Here is a 26095-nt window from a genome sequence, read left to right on the forward strand (position 1 = left end):
GTGCCTGATGCAGTCCGGGGAGGCGCGAAGTGAGCCCGCAGCAGCCACCGCTCAGTGTGAGGCTCCCTGGGCATAGGGAAGCTCATTTCCAGAGGGAACGCATCCCCAGAGTTGGTGGGAAAACCGTGGCTGCCCGAAGCCAGTGGGGGCAGGGCCAGCCAGCTCTTGAGCTGCCAGCGGCCCAACCCTGGCCGACCCCACCTGACAGGGTGGCCACAGGGAGCCACACAGAACGCACGCCACCCCGCCTGCCACAGGTCGGGCTGCCGCCCGGACTCACCAGGACTTGGGCTCCCCGAAGTGCAGGTAGTTGATGCTGTAGAGGTCCATGTCCTCCGTGTGCCAGGCGAAGGTGGTCTTCCACATGCCGAAGTACAGGTACGGCGTGTTCACGCCCTCGATGATGGTGCCACACTCCCGTTCCACCATGTCCAGGATGGTCCGTAGGTTCCCGATGTTCCACTGGGCCACATCCTGTGGGCAGCGAGCACGCGGTCAGTGGGCCCGCCACCCGCAGACACTAGTGAGGTGTCTTTCCCTCTGAGCCCCGGACTGCAGCGAGACACCCCCTGACACCCCAAAGCCAGCTGTCAGCCCCAAGCCTGCCCACCTTAGAGCCTCGCCCACCCCAGTATCTGAACGCCAGCTGCTCACACCCTGCAGACACCACCGCCCAAGCCAGGCCGTCGGGCAGCACTTCCTCCAGATTCCACACTGAGCTGGGCATTACGTCGGGCGGTGAAGACTGCGGTTTGGTCATGAATAACTAATGTGCCCCCCAGTCAATGACAGAAGGAGGAAGATAACTGCTGAGTGAGGGTGGCCCAGCAAAGGTGCCAGACAGCACTTTCCCACAGAGGAGACAGGGACAGTCCTCAGAACCAGGCAAACAAGGCCATAATCCCCACCTGCCAGACTCATCTACTCCTAACGCCAGAAGCAAACAAACCGCGTCTTTTCATAAGAGCTCATAAAATATGCTTTAATCAACTTCCAGTCCCTGGAGAACCCTCCGAGCCTGTGAGATGCTGAGTGATTGTCAGCGTTCTTTCCTGTCCCAATCCACACTGTACCACCCACTCCTGTCCACACAGAGGCCCGTACTAGGGAGGAACCAGAGGCTGATCTTTGCCAGGTGAGCCCTGGCAGGAGCCCAGAACGTGGGGTGGGAGCAGCGATCAGACCCCTCAGTACGAGGATGGAAAGCCCAAGGTGGCCTTGAATAGAGGCTGCCCAAGGTCAGGGCACTCCAAAAAGCATGGTTTCCCTAAAGTCCTGTCTGAGTCACCTCACTGTCCAGCCCAACCGTCCACAGGTAGAGGACCCGGGTCTAGTCTAAGCCGGGCGATAACTCTGTGACCAGGGCAAGTCGAGGCTCTGCTCATGGCCTCAGTTTCCCTGACAGTAAAAGAAGAATGTCGTATTAGGTCAGGCACAGCAAATGCAGGACACCGAAGCCCTGAATCCTTCCAGAGCCCATGGCAGGCACCGCTCACTGAGCTCGGCGTCGGCCCCGCTGAGCCAGCATGGCTGCCGTCCCTCATGGGACCCGTCACTGCAACCGACTGCAGGCAGCACCCGAGAGCAGCCCCAGAGGTTCTCTCACGGAACGAGGCTCCAATTTTTGAATTTTCATTGGAAAACAATAATGCAGGGTCCTCAAGAGAATAAGAAGACAAGCCACAGACCAGGAGAAAATACTTGCTAACGGCACGTCAGATAAAGGACTGTTACCCAAAACGTACAAAGAACTCTTCAGATGCAACAATAAGAAAACCAGTAACCCACTTAAAAAATGGGCCAAAGACTTGCACAGACACCTCATCAAGGAAGATGCACTGATGGCAAGTAAGCACATGAAAACGTGCTCCACGTCACACGCCGTCAGGGAGATGCGTATTCAAAGCACAATGAGGGACTGCTTCCCACCTACGAGAACAGCCCAAACCCAGAATTCTGACATCACGAAATGCTGGTGAGGATGTGGAGCCACAGGAACTGTCACCCACTGTCGCTGGGAATGCAAAATGGTGCAGCCACTCTGGGCGAATTGAGATGTCGGTCAGTGATTCATGTGGGGACCCATGCAGTTGTCCCGTTTTTCTGACACCTTTTGGGAAACACAAGCCCCGACCTGTTCTCCCGGGCTCTTCTCTGGGCATCTAGGAGGGTCCCCACGCTGCCTTCCCAGGAGGGGGGCGCTATTCTCATCCCCTCCAGCCCCACCCAAGACCAGGGCTCAGGTGGGGCCCACTGGCTGCTCTCACAGGGAGCACAGGCTGAGTGGACAGACAAGTGTGTCCCAGCAAGAGATGCCCTTCAGAGTGACGAGGTGGGGTGGCAGGCACAGATGGGAACACAAGGGGCCACCCTGGGAAGTGGAGAGAGCTGGATTTTAGCCCAAGGTACCATGTACAGAACATCCCCAGAAGAGAGCTAGGCTCAGTAACTCTGAAATTCATCCCAGGAGATCCATTCAGGGCTATCTGAGGTCCCGTAAATATTAATAAACTGTCCCCTAACAAACACGGGTCCCACTCAAACCTCCCTCTGCTTCACACCAGCATGTCCCGGGCCCGTGTCACCACCACCAGCGTCTGGTCCACACCCTCGGACAGGCCAAGGCCAGGCCAAGGCCTTCCACTGCCCAGGTGTCCTCAGGCCCCCGGACCAGCACAGGGACCAGATGTGAGTAAACCCACTGCCAGCCTGGCCGGCTGAGAACTCGAGGCTCCAGGTTTCTGAGGGTGGCAGATCAGGGCCAGCGGGGCTCCACCACTCAGGAGGAAAGATTTTGTAAGTCAGGTCCCTTTTTCACTCATTCTAAGACTCGCACGTAGCTATAACTGGAGCCCGAACAGAAAGCCCAGCTAAGCTTCTGTGTCATTTCAATTTCCGTTTTCAAGACACAGTCCCATTCACACTCCTTCCTCTGCCATTTAGCAGGAAGCTGAGTCCCTGTTTTCCCCTGAACTTGTTGGCCCTGTGTACTCACATCATCGTACAAGGAGCCGCTGATGTCGGCCCCGTAGATGGGAGAAACGAAGGTGAGGTTCTTCCAGTACTTGCGTTCCAGGTCGTCGAAGTCCTGATGCCGCGGAGTGCAGTACCTGTGAGCAAACAGCACACAGGAAGGGCCTTGGGGCTCAGCCGGGCCGCAGGCGCCTGCTGGATATGCCACGGGAGGGGCTCTGCTCAGACCAGCCGCTGTCCCACTGCAGGGCGCAGCCCCCAAGAACACGGACGTGGCCCAAATGCTGCTGAGAGCATTTCTTCCAGGGGCTGGGTGTGTACTGGACGGGTGGGTAGCCCTGCCTGGAACGATGCCCACTTATGCCATCTCCTCAGCTCGCTGGGTCTGGGGCACCCAAATCACAACGCACAGCAGGGAGAGCGGGAGCAGGTGGAGAGGTGCGGGCTCTGACGGTTCTCTTCATCCCATCGCTCGGCAACCACCAGAGCACTGACGACGGGCCAGGCATTGCCCTGGGCCCTGAGGATAGCGCAAGAGTGGGCACACAACGCCCTGCCCTCACAGGACACATGTTTGAGAGCACATGGACTGCCGGGAATGCACAAACGACTTCAGAGAGGGAGGAAGGCCGGGAATAACTGAGAACAGGGAGGAGAGAACAGCGGTGTGTGCCCGTGACTGCACCATGTGTACATGAGCGCCTGGGAATGCACCTCGAGTGCACCCATGAGCATACAGGAGTGTACACGAGTGTGCCCGTGTGTGAGCCGTGTTGAACCAGGAAGAGGCATGTGGGGAGATGTACCAAAGAGCCCCTCTCTTTGGAGGCACCACTGGATCTGAGACATCATGGGAGGGTGTGGGGGACACAGCGAGCCCACAGGAGCCCCTTGAGGGTAGCGAGATATGGACAGCATGGCCCTGGGCTGGGTGAGGGTCTGGATTTTGCCCTCTTTGAACTGGGGGACTCTGAGCAAGAAGGGGCCAAGACCCACCCAGTGAACCCAGAACAAACCAAGTGCACTTTGTTTGGGGCTGTGTGGGCCCCACCATCTCTGCACCCCCAGGGCCCATGGTGGACGGAGCTTCACAGATGGGGCCACCGAGGGTCCCACTTCAGGGGTGCTGAGGACTTGAAGGTGTGGCTCCACCTTAGGTGGTTTTGGGGGGCCCACCCTACATCCACATACTTCTCGCTGTTGGCCAGGCGGCGGTACTCCCCGACCGTCATGGCCTTCTTCTGGATGTTGTACTGCGTGAACAGGCCCGACTGGCCTGTCACCACCTGCTGGATGGGCGCGGGGATCACCACGTCATCGATGTCGTCGTACGTCTGCCGTGGCTTCCACTCCTTCGGGGGAATGATCTGCACGGCAAGAGGAAAGTCAGTGATGCCTCCAGAGAGGCCTGGCGAGCAGGCAGAGGACATGCTCCCTCTCTGGAGACCAGTGCCACTCCCTGGGGAGCACACCGGGCTGGCCCCACGGAGGCACCAGGAACCACCTGTACCTTCAGCAAACCCCCACCAGATCCGGTGCCAGCAACGTGGGCACCACCTGCCAGGGCACAGCTGTGCCCGCCTCCCATGCTGCATTTAAAATTCTTTCAAAACCAAAAGTGTTTGCTTTGTCACCAGAGCACGGGGCCACCACGTCCTCTAGCTTTGAAAATGAGCACTGCAGGCCCAACGCTAGGAACCCACTTCAGGGACATATCCTGGGGGGTGATCACAGCTCTCGTGCTGGGGAGACACGGAGGGCTTTACATTTGGATGGCAGAGGGCAGGTCATATGCAGTGGTAAGAGATAAGGAAACTGGGAGGAGGTAACCAGTTGTAAGGACTAGGAATATAAAGTAAGAAGGGCTGAGTGCGATGCCTGGGCAGGAGCAGAGGGGAAGTGACGATTCCGAGTGGGAGGAGCCCAGAAGGTCACCTCTGAGACAATGACAGCTATTTCACTGCAGCACATCCAGCAGGCGGCCCCCAGGACTTGATCCTCCCAAGAGGTGACAGTTCTCCTGCCCCTCCCCTCCCTTCCCTCCTTCTCCACAAGGGGACACTAAGGGCCGACAGGAATGGCTTGGTGTTAGGGGCAGAGGGTCTGGGCACAACATGAGCGGCCACTGTGCTGGGCTTGCGTGGACTCAGGAACCCACTCCCAGCCCATCCCTGTCCCACGGGGCTGGGCCGCAGGCCTCTTGGGCACTGGGCCCACTTCTGCGCAGGCCTCCAGGGCCGACTGGGGCCGGTCTCTCCCAGTCCTGACGGAGCGAGCGCAAGCCTCAAGTCTCCTTCCAGGGCACCTTACAGGCCACCCAACAGCTTTAGGGAAAGGAACTAACCCGACCTGTTTTCAGAGCGTCAGCCATGAACTCTGGGGAGGCTGAACCCTCACTCTACTTGGGGCCAATCAGGGAAGAACACCGCGCTGATGCCCGCGTTTGCCGACAGCTTCCAGAAGGGCTGAAATCCATTTACCATCCCCAAGGATTCCATTAGGGTGTCTATCACATCGGTGGGAGAAAATGTTTTGCTTGGCAGCAAAAACACTTCTCCAGTTGCCTGTTAACAACAGACAGGTGCTGCCTACCTCGTCAGCACACAGCCGTATATTTACAAAATACAAATAAATAACAAGAGCAGTAAGAGGAAGTCCGTGGGTCTCACCGAGGGTGATCCTGCCCCCGCAGGAGACATGAGGCAATATCTGGGACATCCGTGGTTGTCACGACTGGGAGTGCTCCTGGTCTCAAGTGGGTGGGGAGGCTGCTCAACCCCCCACAGCACCCAGGACGGCCCCCCACAGAGAGTGACCTTGCTTGGATGTTGCCACTGGCAAGGCTGGGACCATAATTTGGAGTTACACTGGGACAAGCCACCTCCTGGAGGACACGACTGTTCAGCGGAGGCTCGTTCTGGGGACATCGCCTCTCCCCTGTGTCAGCTGCGGCCACGACGCAATAGGAGTCTGGGGTGCCTGTGTCTGATACAAGGCCATGTGAACACAGGGTGCTGGGGCCAGATTTCAAGACAGAAATCTGAAGAGTCGGGTGATAAACTAAAACACCCAAGGCTAGAAATGGAAACAACAAAACCGCAAGGGGCTGGGCCTCCAGGACCCAAGACGTTCTTCCGTGATGAAGCTGCTTTTAATCACGTGCGCCACGCCTGCTCTTTCCAGAAAACCTCACTTTGTTCCTGAAGGAGAGGCCATCACCCTGAATGGGCTCCAGACCCGGCCATAGGGGTTCACCAAGGGGAACCCACTTCCGTTCAGTTAGAGGAAGTCCATCCTTAATCCCAGGCCAGGGCAAATGAACAAAACGTGTCACTCCCGAATCAAACCCCTCCAATGAGAGCCTGAGGTGACTTTGTTGATTTATGCTGTCTCTAACACACTGCTGTGTGAACACACCTGAAAACCAGGGAGGGACCGTCACGATACCTGGTCTGCACGCGTGAACCACTTTCCTGGACACATGCTACTCAGGTTCTGAAAGGTTTCATGAAAGAAGAGCTACTTCCAGCTGCTCTGGAACCCAAAGTTTCTGGAAAAATCCCTTAGCCACGTATTGTAGCCTACCGCCCTCACAGCTCTGGGAAATCAGATCTGAATGGAGGCTGTCCACACAAAGGACATCTGAAGGTCATCACCTAAAGACCTTGGAGCACACTGACCGTCTCCACTTGGTGCCTCGAGGGCCCAGTACAGCCTGGGACTGACCCTTGCTCAAAGCTGGAACGCAAGTCCAGCCAAAGTCAAAAGGAACAGAAAGGCCACATACCCCAGGTGAATAAGGAGACACCAGGCAAATGGCCTGGTGTCAGTCATGTGGCAAAGCCAGGGAGTCTGGGCAGCTGGGGGAGAAGGTGTAGGGGACCCTGCAAGAGGGCAGGAGTGAAGGGCGAGCCTTTGGCCCCCCAAACCACCTGGTTCCAAAGCCCTTTTGCAGGGGGCAGGCCTGGCAGCTGAGAGCAGGCCGCAGGACTGTCCTCGGGGATACACGCAAGCACCAAAGCACCCTGACCCCCCCAGGACCCCACACTGCCCCATCAGCCCACACCCACACCATGCCGCTCCCTGGCTCCTCATGCCCCAGCGCTTCCCAAGCAGCCTAAGCAGGTTCCCAGCCCTGGTCTGCAGGGGGCCAGGACCCACTGGGCACAGTCCCCAGAGCACGCACAGAGCAGCCAAGGATGACGACAGGCCCCCTGATGGCCCCAGAGTGCGCACACCCAGCGCTGCTTCCAGCGGCAGCCCTGGCTCCACCTGTGCCTGCTGAGCACACATCCTTCCCAGCTCCACCGGGCCCTGCAGCTTTTCAGAGGGGACCAAAGACAGCGTTTATGAAAGCGGAAGACCCTACCATGGCACATGTGCGCACACACGCACGCACACATGCACACACACGAGCACACGCACATACATGTGCACACATGCACACACATGCGCACACATGCGCACACGCACGCACATGCACACACACACACACGGACACACACACAGAGAAGGGCAGTCAAGGCTGAGGAGGCCAGGGTCAGGGACACACCTGTGTCTGCAAAGCTGGCTCAGGCCAACAGGACACCGTGTGTCCCTTCTCCAAGAGACTGGCAGGTCTAAGGGCCAAGTGCCCCTGTGTGAAAGACGTGGGAGGTGCCCAGAGCCACAGCCCCTGCTTCCCTGGGCCATCTGTCCCCACAGAGTGGCAGGGAGGCCACTGAGGGACCAGAGGCACCACATACAGTCCTTGAGAGACGGGAGAAGGGGGGTGTGTGCCCGTGTATGTCGGTGTGACTCTCATTACCAGGGTCTGTCAGCAGCTGCACTGTGCCCCACCCCTCGAGCACACAGTACCCCGTGCCTCCCCCGCAGACTGCCTCCCCCTCAGCTGGTTTCAGAAAGAATCTGCGCATCCAAAGGCCGCCATCAGTCAGAATGAAAGCAGCAAATAAACCACCACGTAAAAGAAAAGAAACACGCAAAACTAAAGGCAGAGGGAAAACCTGCCCTGAAAATATTTGCCTCACAAAACAACGGTTGCCTCCAGTCCAAACGGTTTCCCCTCGATCCAAATAAATTAGCAAATTAGCACCTGAATTAAAAACCTAAAACAGGGACATCAGGGTTCAAAGACGAAATGCCGAGACAGCGAAAGAAACGAAGAAGGAAGACGGAGAGTGAAGGTAAAGGCATGGATCACACAGACATGGGGGTGACAGAAATGACGAGGTTGAAAGGACGGCAGAGAAGCGACGGGGTGGATTTAAAGGTGCTTCCGATAGAACAGCCCGAGATATTCATTTACTACAAGTTTCCGGCACAGAGGATGACATGAATCCAAAAGCCATGGGCCGGCTGAGTCCGGGTAAAGTGGAACTAGGTCAATGACAGGAGACAAAGCGGGAGAAAGCGTGCCCCACTCCCACGGGCACCAGGATTCTGAGGATCGCCTGACAATGACACCAGCCAATCAATGCGTCCGCGGAGCAGAAAAGCCTCAGATGCTTCTGAACCTGCTAGAACCCCAGGCGCAGGGTTTCCAGAGCCCTTCTCATAAGAGATGACAAACTTCAGCCAAGTGAGACACGGGCAGTGAGCACTAAAACTATTTAAGGGGAGAACTGAAGCTAAAACGACAGTGGTGGCCATGGTTCCCAAACCAGATAAAAACGTTCTGCTTTGTCTATATTATCATGTGTACAGCGAACAAAAATCAAGAGGAAAAGGGGAGGAAAGACGATGCCGCAAGCATACTGCTTTCCTTATCTCCCAAGGCTGAGACTGAAGGCAAGAAGGTAAGGAGGACAGGAACTGATACTAGCAACAAAGCAACCCAAAACGGGCGGGGTGGGGGGTGGAGGGGCCGGGCTGCCGCCCACGGCCTAAATCCCACCCGCCGCCTGACCTTGTACAGCCTTCAAGCTAAGGTTGTTTTGTTTTGTTTTCATTTTTAATGGCTGAGGAAAAATTATAAGAGTATTTCGGGACAAGTGAAAGTTCTGTGAAATGCTCATTTCAGGGTCCATAAAGTTTTACTGGCGCCCAGCTGCATCCGTTGGTTTAAGGGTCTAAGGCGGCAGAGCTAAGCGGTGGTGACACAGAATGATGTCCAGCCGGCAAAGCTGAAAATACTATTTGGCTCTTTGTACAAAAGATTTAGCAACCTCCACATTTAAAGAATAGACAACTAGGAATCTTAGATAAGTGATAGTCATTAGGAAGCAACTAGAACCCCAAACAGATTACAAATCTTCCCAATTTGGGGGCGAGTAATGCCACACACACAGGTTCACGTGAACATGAAGAAACACAGCCATTGATATTAAAAAGCAACATGGCGAGCTTGTGTACGCACGCATCCACATGTATGTACATGTATGTACGTGACACACCAAGGAAGGGGACAGAAGATGATAGCATCCGTGTTGCTTCTGGGGACAGGAGCAGAGACTCACTTGTCACTCTCCACCCAGTCACACTGTTTGGATCTGCCTCCCACACGTGTTACTGTCTCAAACAAGTATCTATTTCACTGGGAACATAAATGCAAAAACTAAGGCCTTCCGGGCATCAAATGCCCCAGAAGCCTCCCCAGACTCTCGACCCCTTTCTCCCCCAGGCAGGGTGAGACTTGGCACCGTGAGGTCCTGGGTGGCCACTGCCCACTGGGCGTGTCCTATCACAGCTGTGTCCCCGCCCCAGCCTGCCAGCTCCCACGGGTACAAGGGCCGTGTGAGTCACTGGTGAATTCCAGTGCCCAAGACAGCGCCGGGCACAGGGAAAAAACCCCATCGTGTCCTCAGACACACGAGGGCAGAGGCGTTGCGTGAGCGTGTAATGGCGTGCTCCTTTTGGACACGGACACGCACAGACACACTGCGCAGGGCCCAGCACGTCACCCACCTTGGCCAGGCCTGCCCGGTGGGCTCCCTGGGACTCGATGTAGGCCACGTATTTGTTGAAGTCCTTAAACTCTTCCATGGTTGGGCGAAATGTCATGATTTTACAACTCGGGTTCTGGGCCCCGTGATCCTCAGACCCCATGGCTGCAGCTGAGACGTCGCCACACCTGCGAGGGAACACAAAGAGCATGAGCGTGGCGGTGACACCACGGGTGGTACCCTTCTCCCTCAGAACGTGTTGAAATACCCATAGCTACTGGGAGCCACGCGGTGCAGAGAAGGAACTGGGAGCCAACTTCCTCACTCTGCTCTGGCACAAAAGACCAAAATGGCTTCAACTCATTAAAAACAGAGGTGTCCTAGTTCTAAAAGCCAACGCAATCCTGGAAGGCAGAGCACTGATTTTAAAGTGGGGGCCTCAGAAATAGAAGCTTTTCTTATCAGGGACTCAAACCAATGCGTGTCATTCAGAGCTGGACGTCGGTCCAGACCGACAGCAGCGCACGGCGAGTTACCGGTGAGTGAGGCTGTCTGTCAGTCTGTCATCTTTCAAGGTTTGAACCTGCGAGCAGGGGCCCCCGACTCTGGGCAGCGCCCACTCTAAGCAGCACGTCGCTGCTAGAGCAGCGGTGGGTGGCTCCGGGACTGGCCTGGCTGCTGTCAGCAAACCCAGGCCCAATGAGGGCGGGCGTCTGGAACCAGGAAAGCAGAAGGCCTGGCCAGACTGGCTCCTTTCCTCCAATCAGGGATGCTCCAAGGCATCCTGGTTACAACCACGCCTGGAGGTTTCAGCACAGAAGGGAGAGTGGGGCTGGGGCTGTACATCCCAAAATTCACTGCTGGTGCCCGAAGAGAATTAAGGCTCTTCTTGGGAAGGAGGCTGTAGGTTGAAGAGGCCCCCTCCTGTCCTCTGAGTTAAGGGGACGCAGTGGGGGTCAGTGGCCCAGCCCAAGCAGGAAGAGGCTTGGTGACGGTCTCTGGGAAGGGTCCCCCAAACCCAGACTTCCTCCAGAATTTAGAAAACGTCAGAACCTGAGTGCATACAGACCCGAGAGCTTGGAAGACAATGTAACCAAGTCCACCTCCTTGCACCCCAAAGTCAGCTAGGGAATGAGGAAGCTAGGAAGCTCACTGGCCCCAGAAGGAAGGGGGAGGGGGGTCCATGTCACCAACATGCAGCCACTGGCTCCCAAAAGGCAGGCCCTGCGGTGGGCACTAGAGGGCAGCACGAGTCCAAGAATCGCCGCTAAGGTGGTCACCTCTGTAGGAAGGATCTAGACCCAGGCCCGCAGGCATCCCGGCCCATGGGGGGCACAGGGGGTTGGAGCAAGGGGGACGGCCCCCCACAAAGGGTCACACTCACAGCCGGAGGGCCACGGAGGATCCTGACACACACACAGGCCACTGCTACACCCAGGCTGGGACCTACCAGGACCCTCTTCCCTGTGTCCACAGGGAGTCTTGAGGCTTCTCCTCAAGGGGCAACCACAAAGCTGAAGTGCGGATGGCAGGCCACCAGTGCCTGTGACACTATGGGCGGGCTCACAGGGATCCACCAAGGAAACACGGTTTATAAGAGAAAAGGGGTTGTCACAGCCCCGCGGGAGCAGCAGGCGCCACCGGGCCCGAGCCTCGCTGGAGCCCCGAGCCTCCCTTAGCACAGAGCACCACAGCACCCCAGCCAGAGCCTGGGACCTGGATCCCCACCTGGGCCCTCCCCCTCCCCCCAGCCCAGACACAGCCATGTGGGGCTCCCAGCGCCACTGCGCAGGGGCTGACACGACAGTGTGTCCGTCTGTCTTAAGGGGACAGACCCCGACCCCTGTATGACTGTGAAGATCGGTGTGGACCTGAGCTGGCTAATGGCGTGGAGGCGGCCACAGGAGGGCAGAGAGAGGAGGGAGTGGCTCCCTGGCCGGGACGGCGGAGGACACACAGCGTGAACAGGTAAGAGCGCTCCTCGTGCTCCCAGCACCCTAGCCACCTCCTCCTGCCTATGCCCACCTGTCACCCCCCCAAATTTTCCCCACCTACTGGGGACGCTCAGGGTCTCTGCCGCCCACGCATACCACACAGACCATCACACCCGTCCTCTGAGGCCAGCTGCCTGAACATGACTGCCCCAGGCTCAGCTCCTGCTCCCAAGTCCTCGGCGGCCAGGCACGAATCCACAGACAGGTTCCTCAGTCTGTCACGGCCCACGCCCGGATCCAGCGGCGGTGGACACACAAGCTGCCCAGGCCCCCAGCCCTGTTCTATGCATTTCACATGAGCAGTTGGTCCGCTCCACACAGTAGTAAGTCCATTTGTCATTGTTCACGGAGGAGGATACGGGGCCCCCAGGGGAAGTCACATACCCAGGCCACACGGCAGGTAGGCGGCAGGGCCACACGACCAACCAGGCTCTGCCGAGACAGCTTGCGTCTCTCACGGCTCGCCCACCCCTCTCCCACCCTGCTGAGCGACAGGTGCCAGGACCCATCCACACCCAACAGCTCTCATGTTTGACGCGGCCAGCCCCGGCCAGCTGGCGGCCTCTCCTCCCAGCCTGGCTCACAAGGGAGGGGGCCACGGCATCTCACAGAGGCGGCCCACCATCAGTCCATCCAAACACCCAGCTCCATCGGTGGGAGGTGATGGGGTATGCCCGTGTCTTCCCTGAGACCAGCCTGTCCCAGGCAGAGCTGGGGCAGCCGGGGGGCCTGCCCACACGAGCTCTTTCATGTGTCAAAAATCACGACACAGAGATGAGTTTTCCATCTAGGAGGTGGGGAAAGTAGATGGCGAGACAGCAGGTGGAGCCTCTGCATACGCATGCTGGCAACGAAAGCCAAACTCCAGCCTGTCATCTACTGTCCGCTCCATGGTGGCTCGTGTACGATTTTCTTTCTCTCTTATTCGTGCCTTTTGAAATGAAGCCTTGTAGTAGGTAAATAGAAGGAAGAAAATTAAACTGGTTTATAATCCCAACACTCCATAACTCCTGACACATTTCTGAAGGAGGGCAAATAAAAATCACACATATGTTTATTTAAGAAATAAAAAAGGAATCTGACTGAACACCAGCCCTGGGACAAACTTCTGGTTTACTGGACACATGGGGGGAGGGACAGGACTGAGTGAGAGCCCCTCATAAGGGAACTCACAGAACAGTCCAGAAAGAATGACGTGCTCTTTACAAGACAGTACCATGCTGAAAAAGCGGAGCTCTAACAACTCAATAATACAGAGACAGCCAGCCCAGTTAAAAAGTGGGAAAAGGACCTGAATAGACATTTCTCCAAAGGAAATACGAGGTCTGGCGATTAAGTTCGTGAACTCCTCCTAGAAAAAGCGCTACATACCTCATTGCTGAATATCACTACGGTCACCTTCGATGTATTCCCCTTGGGAAGCTATGCACTGATGCCAGTGCCTAGTCCACCCTTCAATGCAATTCTGGAACTCTTTTTCTGGAATGGACATCAGAGCTGTCATCATATTACCCTTGATGCCCTGAATGTCATCAAAATGTCTTCCTTTCAATATTTCCTTTATCTTCAGGTAAAGACAAGTCATTGGGGCCAGATCAGGTGAGTAGGGAGGGTGTTCCAATACAGTTATTTGTTTACTGGCTACAAACTCCCTCACAGACAGTGCCCTGTGAGCTGGTGCATTGTCGTGATGCAACAGCCATGAATTATTGGTGAAAAGTTCAGGTCGTTTTCGTCTTTCACGCAGCCTTTTCAGCACTTCCAAATAGTAAACTTGGTTAACTGTTTGTCCAGTTGGTACAAATTCATAATGAATAATCCCTCTGATATCAAAAAAGTTTAGCAATATTGTTTTGACTCTTGATTTGGACTGAACGGAACTTTTTTGGTCGTGGAGAATTGGCTGACTTCCATTGTGCACTTTGATGCTTTGTTTCGGGGTCGTATTGGTAAGCCCATGTTCCATCACCAGTGATGACATGGCCCAAAACTTCGACTCTGCTTTTGTTCACCGTTCAGCTCCTTCGGGACCATTTTTGCTCACACCTTTCTCATGCCAAGATTTTCAGTTAAGATTTTTCTACTTGTTTCTCTATCAATGTTTACTTGGTCTGCTATGCTTCTCACAGTCAGCCGATGATTTTGACGCACAATTCAACACATTTTTGCAATGTTTTTGTCAGTTCTGCTCGTTACTGGCCGCCCTGACCTCTCTTCATCAGTGACGCATTCTCTCCCTTCAGAGAAACGTTTAATCCATTTGTGCACTGCTGTTTTCTTCACGGCCTTATCCCCATAAACTTGGACTAACATGTCCCTGATTTCACTTCCATTCTTGCCAAGTTAACAAGATATTTAATGTTTGTTCATTGCTCTAATTCAAGCTCAGACATTCTCGCGATGGCACACAAAAACAATAATGAGCACCACTCAGCAAGACACCGCCACTAGTCCACACGAACACAGCTCTGAGACACTGACATACCAAGGTTATGAAACCTCACCGAACTGTTTGTACAGGGCTACCAATGTAAGCGCACAGTGGCAAGTTCGCAAACTTAATTGTCCGACCTTGTACACAAAAGGTCAATAAGCCCGTGAAAAGGGGTTACGTGAGCCAGCAAGGAAATGCAAATCAAAACCACAGTGAGACCACGCACCGCCCTACACCCCTGGCTAGAATAAGACAGACAGACAATAGCAAGTGTTAGCGAGGAGGTGGAGAAATCAAAGCCCTGAGACTCTGCAGGTGGGGACATAAGACAGTGCAGCAGCGGTTACGGAAACCATTGGGCAGTTTGGACGAGACTGTGATCGGCAGAATAATGCCTCTCCCCCACCCGCCACCAAGACGTCCATGTCCCAATCCTAGGATTGTGGCTATGCTCCCTTCCATGGCAAAAGGGACTTTGCAAATGGGATGAAGTCCAGGACCTCATGATGGGGATGACCCTGTATTACCTGGGTGCCCAATGTCATGATAGGGTCCTAATGATGGGGAGGCAAGAGGGTCAGAGTCAGAAGAGGAGACGAGACAACAGAGTGGCAGAGGCAGCGGCTGGAGTGATTTGCGGAAGGAGCCCTAAGCCAAAGAAAGCGGGCAGCCCCTTGGAGCTGAAAAATATCAAGGAGATCGAGTCTCCCTAACGTCCCCAGAAGGAGTGGCCCTCTCAACACTTTGACCTTAGCCCGAAACACTCACTCCAGACTTCTGACCCCCAGAACTGTCCGTGGGTCGTTTGAAGTCACCAGGTTGATGGTCACGCTACAGCAGCCAAGAGACGCGATACGGGATTAAGGGAGAATATTTCTGAAAAGCAGTTTGGGGTTTTTGATTCACGTGAAAAGGCCACATTCTAGTCGACACCTGGCCCTAATTAGTCATGAAGCCTTCGTCCGAGGTCAACCCTGAACACGAGCCAGCCGTTCTCGGGCCACTGGAGCAGCCACCTTGGGACGGCAGGGAGCACATGGGGCTGTGTGTTCTCTACCCCATCCCCCTTGCCCCGTGTGTGGGAGCAGGGAGGTGACTCGCTGGTTCCCTCTCTTCTTACCAGTGACCACCATGGGCCACCATCAGAGGCTACGTACCACTTTAACCTCTCTGTCCTCTGTCCCTAGTTTATTAGAAAAGTACAGGAGGAGGTAAACAACCTGGAGTGGAAATCCAGAAATAGCTGGGCAATGGAATGCTCTTAAATGCATTTTAAAAAAATCTTCTATTTTTAAAAACAGCCCCCACCCCACGCCCAGCTGTGACTGGTCACCATCTCCTGCAGGCCACGGGCTGGGGTGACTACGGCCCTCAGGGAGCCCAGCAGTGGTGTCCTGCCCGATCCACAGGTCCCAGACTGGGCAGCCTATCCTGGACGACACAGCATCACCCGAAATGCACAGCTCTCAGGGCTTCTAGAAGTGAGGGGCAGGCGTTCAAACGCTGACGGGTGAGCGTGCAAACATGGAGTGTGTGGCTAGAGAAGAGACATCTAGCAAAGTCACCCCCAGAGAGCTCCAGGCTCCTCTGTCTAAGGGTGAGCAGACCCTGGACACCCCAGGAACTCAGAACCAAAAGGGGCCGCCTTTTCCCCACAGCGTGCAGGCCTGACAGCTGCCCTGGCAAGAAGCTGCGTCCTTCCGTACCTTGGTCTTACACTTACTTGGAGTTCCTGGTATGTCCTGGATGGCTGCGGCGGTGGTGACAGATGCTCCAATAAGTGGCTCAGGTTTCTGTCAGGTTCTGGCAACGGTGATGGTTCCTAAATTGCACAAGCAAAAGCACAATTAACTAAAGGGATCACATGCTTAAATCTCAATTCCACATTATACTCCTACATACAGCACCATGTAGCCCTAGGACACTTGCCTTTATTCAAACACTTCCAAATCCTTGCCACTTCATGGGACACAAAAATCCTTAACTAGAAGCACTTCCCCATTCAGTCTTCCAAGCACTGCCCATTTTAAGCACAGCTCCGAAAAATCAGTCCCTGAGGAAGCGAGAGCTCCACGAACAAACTAAACCAAAGAAGCGTCTGGAAACCTTAAGATCCAGGTAAATTCTGTGAGGTTTACAAGTTCTGCCTCCTGTGAACCCCACAGCTGGGGAGTGTGCCCCCTGAAAAAGGAAAGTTGCACGGACAATGAATGCCACACAGTGACTTCTGCACCCCAAGGAGGCAGAGTGCACAGGGAGAGCCTGGCAGGGGCTGTGCAGACCCCACGAGGGCAGGGTCCCAACCACGGATTTACAGCTGGGCAGGGAAACTCCAGAACTTGCTCAATGGATGCAGGACAACACCTGGGTATGGCCCCAGGACCTCTGACAATCTGGGCTACAGCCACCCTGACTCACCAGCTCTCCCGCCCACATCTCCCCACAGTTCCTGTGACGTGAACCCCGATGGCACAGGCTCTACCAGGTGCTCCCTGCTTTGGGGCCTTTGCTTGTATTGTCCGTGATCTGAGAGTCCCCAGTGGGCCCGATGCTCTGGGCAGGGCAGCTTGCCCCTCAGGCCCCAGCTTTGCTGAACTTAATCCCACACATCTTCTCTAATTCACCAAGTTTTAAATAGAACAGATTTCATAAACACCCTCACAACGGGCAATGTACATGGACATTTTAAATCTTATTTTAATCTGGTTTTTAAAAGCACCAGGCATGACCCATTAAATTGATTTTTCTGTCTTTGAACAGGTCACAACCCCCGGGTGAAAGGCCACACCAAGCTGTGGAATTCGTGACCTCAGCCTGCACGCAGCGTCCTCGAGACTGCAGACTCGGGGACCGTTGCTGGCTCTTCCCAGGCCTCCTCGGCCTCTCCCACCTGCACGGCTGAAGGCTGCCCTGCCCCACAGCCCTGCCAGCACCTGACATCAGCCTGAGCTGACGTCGGAGGATCTGATTACGGTGTGGCTGGCAGAAGAATGGCCGCCAAGGGTGACCGCATCCGAACCCCAGCACCTGTGGCTACGCTCCCTTCTAGGGCAAAAGGGACTTTGCAGATGGGATTAAGTGAAGGATTCTGAGTTGGGAAGATTATCCTGGATTAGCAGGTGGGCTCTGTCATCACAAGGATCCTTATAAGGGAGAGGTGGGAGGGTCAGAGTCCAGAGGCGGAGGTGACGTGATGACAGAAGCAGAGGTCAGAATGATGTGCTGTGAAGATGGAGGAAGGGGCCAAAAGGCAAGGATGCAGGACGCTCTAGAAGCTGGAAATGGCCAACAATAGCCTCTGCCCTGGAGCCTATGGAGGGAACCAGCCCTGATCTTAGCCTCCACGAGACCGTGCCAGGCTTCTGGCCTCCACAACTGTCGGGTAAGACAGGCGTATTGCTTAAGTCACTAAGTCTGTAGTCACCTGTTAGGGCAGCAAAGGGAGACAGAGAAAGGACATTCAGAGAAACAGAGGCAATCTGAATATAGTATGGACTTCAGTTAGTAGGACTGTGTCATTGGCTTCTTAATTTACAAATATACCAGCTAACGTAAGACGTTCCTAATAAGGAAACTAGGGGTGGGGAGTATATGAGAACTCTACCTGTTCAATTTCTCTGTAAATCTAAACTGTTTTAAAAATAAAGTCAAAGTAATTTTTAAAAAGGAAAACAAAATGAAAAGCCCCAAGCAGGCTGGGTCTGATGCTTCCCGCTGCCCAGCCGCTGACCTCACTGTGGGTCCCAGGAAATCTGGGGCGCTAAGAATAGAACTCGAGAGGGAGTCCGGTTGCAGCCAGGTAAGAGCCTGCAGTGGCAACCCAAGGTACCAGACACAGACGCCCCTAAAAGGCGCAGTCTGACCATTTCTCCTTAAAAAGGCACTATCTATTAGATGACGTAGTTATTCCAGCCTGCCCACCCCAAGCCCACGGATGCTGACGGAAGCAGCAGGCACAGTGGTTTATTCCTCCACCCCTCTGCAAAGGGCAGGCAGGTGGGGCCAGAAAGGAAAAGCAGCAGGAACCAGGGAACGGGCCAACTGTACCTAAACACTGAGGCACCACGAACTGCTACTGACTGGTGACATTTCTGGGACTCCACAGGGTGGCCACCCCATCCCAGGGAGGGGTACCTGAGCCCCCTGGTCCTATCAGCTCTCAGCCACCCAGAGCTGACCCTTGAGGAGGGTCTGGATGGCTGGGCCCACAGCAGACCACATTGCCCACTTTTTCCCGGGCCCTGGGCCCAGGGTCTGAGAGGTGGAGAGATGACTGGGCATCCTCTGGCCAGAGAGGAAGGGAGCCCTCACCTGTACGCTTGGTTACCTGACCCAGGAGGGCTCAGCTCCTGACTCTGCCTACTGCTCCCAGGCCACAAGCCCCAAGCAGCCCCCAAAAGGTATCTCCTGCCACCCACTGAAGCCTGCCCCTCACAGGGTGGGGAGGCCACCCAAAGCCTCAGAAGGACCCACTGACTTGAACACTCTAGAATCCCATCAGTATGAACTCGTGGGTTTTGAAAAATATCTACACAGATCGATGGACACAGATAAATACTGACAGGCACAGATACACAGGTGGGGGTCACATCTCTAAGCTGTGTCGACTGATAAGCCTGAAAATCCATGACACGCCCAGCAGTGAGCACACCCAGGGGCCAGATCACATTTTTCAGTATCGTTCCCCGACATAAGGATCCAGGCTCTTTGGAGAAGTGGTCAGCTCCAGGGCCGAGGCAGGGAGCACAGAAGATGAGCCTGAACATTTCATGGGGCCAGGAGGAAGAAGTCGTCACTGCAGAACACAGGAGCCAAACCAAAGGGGTGCCTGACGGCCAAAGCAACGACATCAGGCAACACGATACACAGTGACAGTGCTGGATTGTAACCCCAGATAAAATAAGTATACATAGGTCCTTACTGGTAATAAAAGTAAAAAGGTAATATGAATGGGGAGAAAGGGCAGCTCTCTGCCACAAGGGAATTCTAATTCATACAGAGAAAAGGACTGAGGGTGACACGCGTCACCACGAAAAGGCCAGAGTAATCACTGTTGCTTATAATCATTGTTGATCTGAAATCGATGGGCAGAAATTTGAGGAGAAACAGGGTGGTTGCATTGTCTGCAAGTCCCAAAGGAAAAAGGAGTAAACTTCACCTGGAGACTCGAGGACGGCACCACCTTACCCAAGGGCTCAAGGCCATGAGACATCGGTACACTCGCTACACGGAGCCAACGTTGCTGGGCAGCCTTCCCCAAAACGCATAACCTCCATCTAATCATGAGGAAACACTGGACGAAGTCGAGGGACATTCTACAAAATCCCTGACCAGTGCTCTCCAAAAGTACAAGATCGTGACAGACGAGGGAAGATTGAGAAATGGTCCCAGCCCAGAGAAACCTGAGGAGACGTGACAACTAAATGGGACACGGAGTCCCCAATGGGGTCCTGGGGCAGAAAAGGGACATGCGTGGGACAACCAGTGGAATCCTAATAAAATGCATGGTTTGGTAAACACTCTTCCTCCATGTTTCTTGCTTAGTTGGGCCATTCTTCTGCAGTCACGTTAGCATTCAGGAAGGTGGCTGAAAGGTACGCAGGTACTCTAAGTACAGTCTCGACAACATTTCAGAAAGTCTAAAATTATTTCAAAATTAAGAAATAACCCCTCTAGCTCTGCCCTCTGAAGCTCACGGCACAGCGGGTCTCAGCTAGAAAAGGAGAGGCTGACTGTAAACGGATCCGAACTGACAAGGAGAAGCAAGCTGACACCACACTCCAATCCAGTTTCAGGACCAAACAGAGACCCAACCGACTGACTGCCAAGTTTCAGATCCTTCCTGCTTGAAAGAACTGAAAAAGGGACATTTTTCATCAACTTTTCAGAGTGAGGAAAAAAGCCTCTTATTTACAAAATCGCACCAAAATCCCCACATCCCCACAGACACCAAAACCCGACTGGGGAAGTCGGGAGGGCTCAGTGAGAGAAGTGGTACGCACTGCAAGTCGTCTGCTTCCCAAGTAGGAAGGTTCGCGTCTCATCGCGTGGAAATGTAAAAACACAGCCTTTTTCCTCAGTGTCCACCCCTAAACCTAGACATAACTCAGGGTGGCAAAGCTACAGTAATCCAGACGGTGTGGTACCAGCTTAAGGAGGAACGTAACGTTGACAGTCCAGAAAGAAACCTGCACATTGAAAGTCGGCTGATTTTCAATGAGGCTGCCAAGACCATTCAAGGGGAAAGAACAGTCTTCTCAACAATTACACTGGGACAACAGGCTCTGCAGATGCAAAAGAATGAAGTTACACCCTACCTCACACCACGGACAAAATGAACTCAAACGGATCCTAGACCTAAATGCAAGCGCTGAAACTATACAAGTCTTAGAAGAAAACACATGCATTCATCTTTGTAGCCTTGGATTAGGCGATGGTTTCTAGACACACCACCAAAAGCACAAGCGATGAAAGAAAACGTAGGTAGACTGGACTCTGTGCTTCAAAGGGCATAATCAAGAAAGTGAAGACAATGTACAGAATGGGTGAAGTACTTGCAAATCTTTTATCTTGTAAGGGTCTTGGATCTAGAATATATAAAGAACTCTTACAGTTCAACAACAAAAAAAGACACATAACCTAATTTATAAAATGGGTAAAGGATTTGAATACATTTCCCCAAAGAAGACGCACAAGTGGCCAAGAAGCACGAGGTGATGCTCAACGTCCCAGCGATGGCACAAGGGAGAAAAAGAGGCCAAAACCCCAGAGAGCGATGACGCCAGTCGGGGCTGCCCGGAAGCTCACACCTGACATGGCAGAGCCTCAGAAATAGTTTTGATGACCATACTTTTCACAGTATGTCCTTCTCTGCTCTCTCGAGCTTTCTCCATGGAGACTGCAGTGTAGAGTGGGGCTGTGGTGACAAACACAGGCCCTGGAGGCCTGATCCCAGCCCCAGCTGTATGACCTGAGGCAAGTTCCTAACCTCTGGGCCTCAGCTTCCTCATCTGTAAAGTGGAGGTGACCATATTAGTGCACTGCTCATGGGGTTGCCAGGGGGTTAAATAAAGTAATGGACAGAAGCACTTCAAGGAGACCCTGGAGCACTGTAAACTCTCAGTAAATGGCAGCTGTCATGGGCCTAGTCATTTAAGAAGCTCACACAGGCACAGAGGACAGATCTGGTGACACACTGGATGGCAGGGGACCCTCGCCAATCCACGCTCCTAGTGGCCAGGCAGAACAATCTGGCAGCACCTCTTTTTTTAAAAACTGCTCACGCCCTTCCAGCGGGCCACTTTTGGGCCTTTACGTTCCGGACACAGACATATCTATAGGTACTTCTTCTGCATGGTCCAGCGTATGAGGGGCTACCAACAGCTCAGCACCTGGCGGGGGGGTGGGCTAGCTAAACAGATTTCCGAGGGAGCACTGAGCCCGGGGAAGGTTCCAGCTGGATCCCATGAACGGCGAGATGCCTAGAAGCGATTTGCCAAGTTCTGCGGTACACAGCACACACTTAGCATGTTGAAATGAGCACACATGCACGTCTTTCTACAGAGTGACCACTTCTGGGGAGCTGGGAGACTACAGATCAGGGAGAGTGGGAGACACCGGTGGCAGCTTGAAGTGCTGGGTAAGAATGGACACTTAATCAGGGGTGCTGGGACAACTGGGTAACCAGCGTCAGGTATGGACCTCACGCCACTCACAACAATTAATGAACTCCAAACAGATGAGGGAACACATGGAAACAATGCAACTGAACGGGAACTAGAAGTAAACAGAGTGAATACCTCTTCAAGCTCAAGGTGGGAAAAGGCTTTCTAAACATGACTTAAAATCCAGAGGCAATAAATGAAAAGATTCATAAATCTGACTATACCAAAATACGAAAATAAATAAAAACACTTCAGCAGAGTGAACAAAAACACCATAAAAAAGTCAAAATGCAACTGGGAAACTGAGAGAAAATATTTGTAACACATACAACAAAGGGTCCATCTCCCTAATATACAGTAAAGGTTTGAAGGTTGGAGGGAAAGGTCAAAAATCCAATTGAAACGTGGATGAAAAGCATGAATAGACAATTCATGGAAAAGACACAAAAATGGCCTTTAACATATTAAACAACGCTCGACCTCACTCATAAATTCAGAAATGCTCATTGAAATTACACTGAGATCCCATTTCTCGCCTCTCATATGGGCCAATATTTTTAAAATAGAATAGTGCACCAGTGCAGCTGTGGGAGCAGACCCCTCGTCCCCTGGTGCTGATGGGAGTAAATCACTACCACCTTCTGGAAAGGAACTTGACAGAAGCTAACAAAACACCTTTGCTCTTATCTTGTGACCCAGCAATCGTACTTCTAGAAACCCACCCCAATGATGTTCTTCAACAATCTGAAAATATCTATACACAAGGGAACGCGCTGCAGCGCTGTCTGCCCCTGCAAGACACGGACCCCACTCCGGGAGCTGCATTAAGTGCTGCGCCCCACCGGGGACACCACCCCGCTGCGCGGGACAGGAGAGACATCTCCATGGCCGAGGCAGCGACTTCCAGTGAGAAGAGCAAAGCCCAAGGGAGATGCCCACGACCCCACCTTCCATGTGAAAAAGGTGGGGCTGTAAGAAAATAAATATGTCTGCTCTTCTGAGCAACTGGAAAGAATAAACCAGAAACTAGTGAATCATCCCCTACAGTGAGGAGTGGGAATTAGAGGGAGGGCAGGGACTAATAATGTTCCCCATACTGAACGCATGCATGCATGAATGATATCAACAAGGATGGGGGCGGAATCCTACTACAAATACAAACAGAAATAAAGCAATTTGTATTTCAAGTGAATAATATAACCACAGTAAATGGGGGGGGGGGGTAGAAAGAACTAACCCACATCACTTTTAAACAGCTTTAGAACTAGATGCCTTGGAAATAAAGCTACAAGAAATACTGACTTCTACTCCAGGGGATTCTTTTACTGAAGTTGATGCAGCGGGTTTGCACTGACAGAGCAGGGAGTTACAAAAAGGAAAGGGGAAGCCAGCAAGGAGCCTGTGCCTGGGACTGGAGGCCTCGGGTGACCTCACGGACCCTAGTGTATATACGTAGGGAGCTGGAAGCAGAGATGGAGGAGGATGGCGTCCGTGTGTGGGGTGTGTGTGGGGTGTGTGTGCAATAGACATACACACATATATATACACACTAATGGACACACGTGGCTATTTATTCACACATCTATTTCCCAGCTCTGGCTGACGAGAGGGCTGAGAAGCAAAGACACCCCGTTGGTAATGAGCACACTGAGCTCACTGGTTTCTCAACGGCACTGCCCACAAAAGAAGCAGGGCTCCTTGCAGAAGTGGTCAGTCCCAGGGCTGGAGCAGGGAGAGGACAGGATGACCTGGAACACGTCACCACGTCCAAAAGGGAGTGCCGAGGAAATCAGGGGGATGTGCCAAAAGGACACAGCAGCCAGCCTGGTGGGGCCCTCCCTCCCCCTGCAGCAGGAGTGATGGATTATAACCTACCGAGTCAGGTAAGAACCCAGGAGTCTACAGTGATGTCAACTAACAAATGGGGAAGAGAAGCCAGCTGCTCCTTACAGCAGAAAGCCGGCCAATGAGTGCAGAAGGGCTGATGGAACTGGACAACCGCCACGTGGCGAGAACCAGCACTGGCTGCTAGAATAAGCAGAGAGTGTTGGAGGAGTAACAGACATGGTCTGAGGACCTCCCCACAAGAAACGTATGACACTCAGATGGTAAAATAGTAACTTTATGGTTGAAGAGGTCCGGCAGACACCACCTTCACCAAGTGATCGAGGTTGACATAACGAGAAATGGGACAAATTGATAGCAGGGGCCTCCGGATACAATGCAGTGAGAAGGACACACGATCACTTCTGGGACGTTCCTGCCAAAAGTGTGTAACCTGAACCGGACTGTGAGGAAGCACTAGGCAAACCCACCTCGAGAGACACCCTACAGAATAACTGGCCTGTCCTCTTCAAACGTCAGTCAGGACTCCAAAAACAGACTCAGGAACTGTTCCAGATCAAAAGAAATAAAAGTGACATGACAGCCCAACGCGATGTGTGATTCTGGGCCCTCTCTTGAGAATTGCGAGAATTAACTTCCTGATTTTGATAATTTGGTAAGAGAATCCCTTGTCTGGAAGAAATAAACACTGACATATTAGAGGCAAGGGGCATGTATCTGCAACAGTTAAGAAAAAAATGCAGAGAGAGAGAATGAGGGAGAGGAAGGAAATAAAGGCAGACGCAGGAAAATGCTAATGCTTAGGGAATCGGATGAAAGGTATCTGGGAATTCTTCATGTTATTCTTGCCAACTTTTCTGTAAATCTGAAATTATGTGTACAAAAATTTTTCTTAAAAAAAAAAAATAAGGGCCAGCCCGGTGGCTCAGGCGGTTAGAGCTCCGTGCTCCTAACTCCGAAGTCTGCTGGTTCGATTCCCACATGGGCCAGTGGGCTCTCAACCATAAGGTTGCTGGTTCAACTCCTCAAGTCCCGCAAGGGATGGTGGGCAGCGTCCCCTGCAACTAGTAACAGCAACTGGACCTGGAGCTGAGCTGTGCCCTCCACAACTGACTGAAAGGACAACTTGACTTGGAAAAAAGGCCTGGAAGTACACACTGTTCCCCAATAAAGTCCTGTTCCCCTTCCCCAATAAAATCTTTAAAAAAAAAATAATAAGAGGGCAGCCGGATGGCTCAGTTGGTTGGAATGCGAGCTCTGAACAACATGGTTGCCAGTTTGATTCCCACATGGGATGGTGGGCTGTGCCCTCTGCAACTAGATTGAAGGAGAACAACTAGACTTGGAACTGATGGGTCCTTCAGAAACAGACTGTTCCCCAATATTCCCCAATAAAACTTTTTTAAATAAATAAAAACATAAGAAAGCACTTGGATTAGAAAAATAAAAATAAAAGGATAGTGCTTGGGCAAAAGGCCAGGGAACCCAGGAGGGACGCAGGCATGGCTGCCAGCACTTGCTTTTGGAACGTCATGACCAAGAACAGGGCCTGCCAGCCCACCTACGTCTTTACGAGGCTTGCAACAGGGTCAGGGAAGCAACACGGGTGAAAGCCACCTGTCCCGCTGGCTCACAGCCCCACACAAGGGGCTGGAGCCACAGAGAGAGGTGCGAACGCCACCATCCTGGGGGGCTGCGGGGAACAAGCAAACTCCCCACCCAGCCAGAATGCCATCCATGGCAGACGCTCAAAACACCACCAGTCCTTTCTTTATACACATGTACAGGTCTTAGATGTTCCATAATTAACCATTCAAAACCATAATCGTTAACAAAATAATTGTGTCTCTCCACAAACGTGCCTGTAATGTTGTGGGCTCTGTGTAGGTCGGCCTGTGGGATGGAAGACATGCCTGCACACAAGCGATGTGCCGGAGAGGACTCTGCTTGTCACAAGTCAAGACCCTGGTGACCCTGGATAGGTCACTGACCCTCGTGAACATCTTCCTTCTAGAGTTTGCGCTGGGCCTTCCCTCAAAGCTACGCTGGGATCAGAGACGACCAGCAAGGGCGACAAGACCAGTGCTCAGGGCACAGTTCTCCCACGTGCGGGCACGGCTCTAAGCACTTGGCATGTCTGATCAGCCCCAAAACCCTGGGATATGAGCAGGTACTGTGATCACAGACCATTTCACAGAGGAGGAAACGGGCATGGGGCAGTCACAGACGCAAATTGCCCAAGGTCACACAGCTGGCAACAGGGGAGCCCAGATGTCAATCTGTGTCCTAACTACTAGCCAC

The 26095-nt window shown here is 53.3% G+C and overlaps 1 protein-coding gene across 3 annotated transcripts in view; it reads right to left on the reverse strand.

The window, feature by feature from the left end:
* KDM4B (lysine demethylase 4B) overlaps positions 1–26095 on the reverse strand; it is a 134487-nt gene that overhangs the window by 85778 nt on the left and 22614 nt on the right. For all 3 annotated transcript variants that reach the window (XM_081076022.1, XM_081076021.1, XM_081076023.1), the window contains exons 2-6: positions 16009–16107; positions 9880–10045; positions 4165–4340; positions 2996–3110; positions 281–474 (exon numbers count right to left, since the gene is read on the reverse strand). In XM_081076022.1, coding sequence (XP_080932148.1) covers positions 281–474; positions 2996–3110; positions 4165–4340; positions 9880–10020 — 626 coding nt within the window. In that variant the 5' untranslated portion in view covers positions 10021–10045; positions 16009–16107. The remainder of the gene's footprint in view (positions 1–280; positions 475–2995; positions 3111–4164; positions 4341–9879; positions 10046–16008; positions 16108–26095) is intronic.

This window comes from Rhinolophus hipposideros (genome assembly GCF_964194185.1).
Source record: "Rhinolophus hipposideros genome assembly, chromosome: 16".
Lineage (NCBI taxonomy): Eukaryota > Metazoa > Chordata > Mammalia > Chiroptera > Rhinolophidae > Rhinolophus > Rhinolophus hipposideros.